This window comes from Vollenhovia emeryi, unplaced genomic scaffold (assembly GCF_000949405.1).
Source record: "Vollenhovia emeryi isolate VEMERY1.0 unplaced genomic scaffold, V.emery_V1.0 DF942766.1, whole genome shotgun sequence".
Lineage (NCBI taxonomy): Eukaryota > Metazoa > Arthropoda > Insecta > Hymenoptera > Formicidae > Vollenhovia > Vollenhovia emeryi.
In genome coordinates, this window is record NW_011963600.1 from 303 (window position 1) to 3,486 (window position 3,184).

The window sequence follows — 3,184 nt, forward strand, 5'->3', positions numbered from 1 at the left end:
TTTAAACATGCGGCTAGCGCGTGCGTGGAAAGATGGTTTTACACAAAAAATGCGGTGATAATCGCGTTTTCGACGTGGCGATGGTTGATTAATTCACCGCCAGTGACGCTGAATATTACGAAGCGAGAACGTGCGCATATATCGCAATCTTCAAATAAATAACAGAAAGAGAAGTTAAATACCTAATTTAAATATCTTATAAATATCAATAAATATAAATAAATAAATATCAATAAATATGTATACAATCGAGGCGTGTTACTGCCGCTGTTATTAATCGTTTAGATCCTTACAAGGGCGGCCGAAAACCACTCATTGTGTTGCACGCTTAGAAATTAGCAATTAACGGTACTTAACTATAATTAATTGATCGTTACGATCGCTTACAATTTGTACTGTCGCGTTATTGCGAATATTATTATATTATATGATTCACATTCGCGCTTTGGGGTAACTTTCGACGTGTCAGTCTTGCACGAGACGCTGCCAAATCGATATTTACACGACGCATTACATATATTGCACTGACAAACTCTCTCTTTTTCACTCTTTCTCACACCCAAAATTCCTTACGAAATTACAAAACCGCCTTTGCCAATTTTCTTTATCCGTCTCACTTAATCGTTCTCCCGCGTTCGTCGAACAAGAGATATATATGAACGAAATTGTTTCTTTTTTCTCTCTCTTAAGGTTTCCTTTCTTTCTCTTAAGGCTTTCCTCGAGTTACAGCAAGGCCATGCAGTGAAGATATATAGGTAATAATTGTAGAACACCATTGGGCCGACGCTCGTGAGTAATTGTTTTCCTGCTTGACCCAATCAATCGTGCAATCTTCTTGATCGGTATAAATTATCGACGTTATTGAATGTATATATAGTGTTTGATGCGTTTAAATGATGACGGAACCGGCTCCCGTGTGTATTAAATATCGGCGTGTATTAAATATCGTGTGTATTAAATATCGGCGCGTGTATAAAGTTTTTTTATCGCTTCGTTGAAAATCTATTACAAAGCCATTAAATAATCCATGTATAACTCACACCTGAAGTTGCAGGTGCTGTGGCAAATCGCGTTTATTGTTAACGGTAGTTGAAGTCACGTATTTGAGTAGAGCTGTGGCTCGTTTCTTGCTATTGCTTGAACGATCTTGCGAATGTTTAGTGAAGAGGAACCATGGCGCGATCAATTCCTAATTATATTAGATCTCCCGTGAACGCGATATCTGCACAAACACGTGCCATATCGCCCCCAGTGATCGCTCTGTATCCTCATTTCTACATATTCGTATGGACTCTTGATCTTTGTGTTCTGCGCAAGAAGATCATCAATATATTACTCTATAGTCCTAATAAAATCTAAAATCCATTAATCAAACAGTATACAATAGCAAAACGAAAACAGCTTATATATGTATATATATATATGTTTCTATACGTTCATTAAATTGATTGAAGATTTTTATTTAAAAAGAAATTTACCTGAACTGGAAAATATTGCCAACTTTCGTCAGAATTCGCCGTGACTTCGTACTCGCCATGGCAAACATCACAGGCTCGAGATCGTTCTCGCTCAACAATCCCTAAAGCAGCAAAAGTATTAAAATGATATAATTTACTTAACCACGAAAGAAATTATTTCGCATACCCAGACTTTGAATTTTCTGGCCGCACTCGATATATCTCCGTTCGGCAAAATCCTTCTGGGGATGTGCCCTAGAGTGAAGCCAGTCTGTGATGGATCGTTTCGGTGATGACTGCACATTTTCGACATTGCGCGGAGAATCGGCGAAAATGAAATGCCTCTGCGCGATGTAAGCCCCTGAAACAGAAAGAAGACAAAGGCTGCGTTTGGATCGGTCTAGATATCACGTGGATCAGAAAATGGAACTCGGTGATGTTTTTGTTTATGCTCCTTACCAAGTAAAAACAGTATGGGTGGAAGCGTGATCCAAAGTAGCTTCGGGCCTTTCCCCCGCAGCCACTTCCTAACGCCAGTGAATTGACTCAACAGCCAGGCATCGAATACGAGCACTCTTACAAAAAAAAGGTATATCATTTTTGTACAACGGTCCAGAGCCAAACCAACGTTTTCCCACATCTTCCTCCGTTTGGATTCTATAACAATAAAAAAAATTATCAATAGTCATACTTCTAAATATTATATGAAATACTAGTTTTACGTTCTTAAATATCAGCAATACCTTTGGCTAATCGCCGAACGAGTGCGCTACGATATGGCCTTTCCATGGTATTCGATCCGATACGGCCACCGCACGATCCTCCAATTTCGATTGTGTCGCGTTTGCCCACAATATGTATCTATAATTGAAACAAGATTACATTACCTTAATTTTAATGTAACGAGAGAAGGGGCAATTCTTTTGGAGAGAGGACAAAATACCTTGTCCGAAAAACCGATCCTGGGTCCGTATATACGTGCGTCCTGCCACTGGCACTTATTAAGACGTACTGTTCACAAATGATCGTTTCCAGTGGAAAGGTCGTATCTCTAAAGTAAACAGTCGAGTTTAGACGAATACAATGTCACGGGAAGGGCTGATCACGAGACACGGCAGTGTCTCGCGCCAAGTATATATGTAAGCGTAATAGCTTGATATCTCGCGCGCGCGCGATACCGACCGTGTAGTTTACGCGAGTACGCGAATTGACGGGCCCTCAGATTTTCGGATCTCAACAACGGTTGATCCGACGACATTCGAAGTGCGCTCAATCGATAGTTTATAATCTTTTTATTCGTGTATAAATTTAAAAAATTAACATTATAATTTATTATTTTTGCCAGGAAAAATGTGGTATAACAGGACTCCAGGCAAAGGTCCACTTTGAAAAACCTAACGCGCCGTTAGTGGAACCTCAAGGGTGGTGTGGAAGTCCACTGTTAATTTTTTAAATTTATACACGAATAAAAAGATTAGCTATACTATATATGGAGAGTTAACAGTGTTTTGCAGAGAGAGAGAGAGAGAGAGAGAGAGCTATTGATTTTGCAATAGTTGCAAAAGCTTTGTAATAGTTGTAAAACCTTTTTGCCACTATTATAAAAGTAATAGTTCTCACTGCAAAAAAATATTTAACTTGAAATACTGAGGGAAACTTCGGGGAACTTTCGATTCAAAGATTGTCACGTTTCAATAAATTGTATGTATTGTATGTATAAACAGGTC

At 38.9% G+C, this 3,184-nt stretch overlaps 1 protein-coding gene across 1 annotated transcript; it reads right to left on the bottom strand.

Moving 5' to 3' along the window:
- Positions 1–232: 232 nt before the first annotated feature.
- On the bottom strand, positions 233–3,161 carry LOC105567759. Its single transcript, XM_012022876.1, has 5 exons — positions 2,401–3,161; positions 1,917–2,318; positions 1,645–1,818; positions 1,479–1,579; positions 233–1,308 (listed from the first exon to the last, which is right to left on the bottom strand). Exons 2-5 carry the CDS (start codon positions 2,095–2,097, stop codon positions 1,183–1,185), a joined length of 582 nt encoding a protein of 193 aa, XP_011878266.1. The 5' UTR covers positions 2,098–2,318; positions 2,401–3,161; the 3' UTR covers positions 233–1,182.
- Between the last annotated feature and the right edge of the window lie 23 nt (positions 3,162–3,184).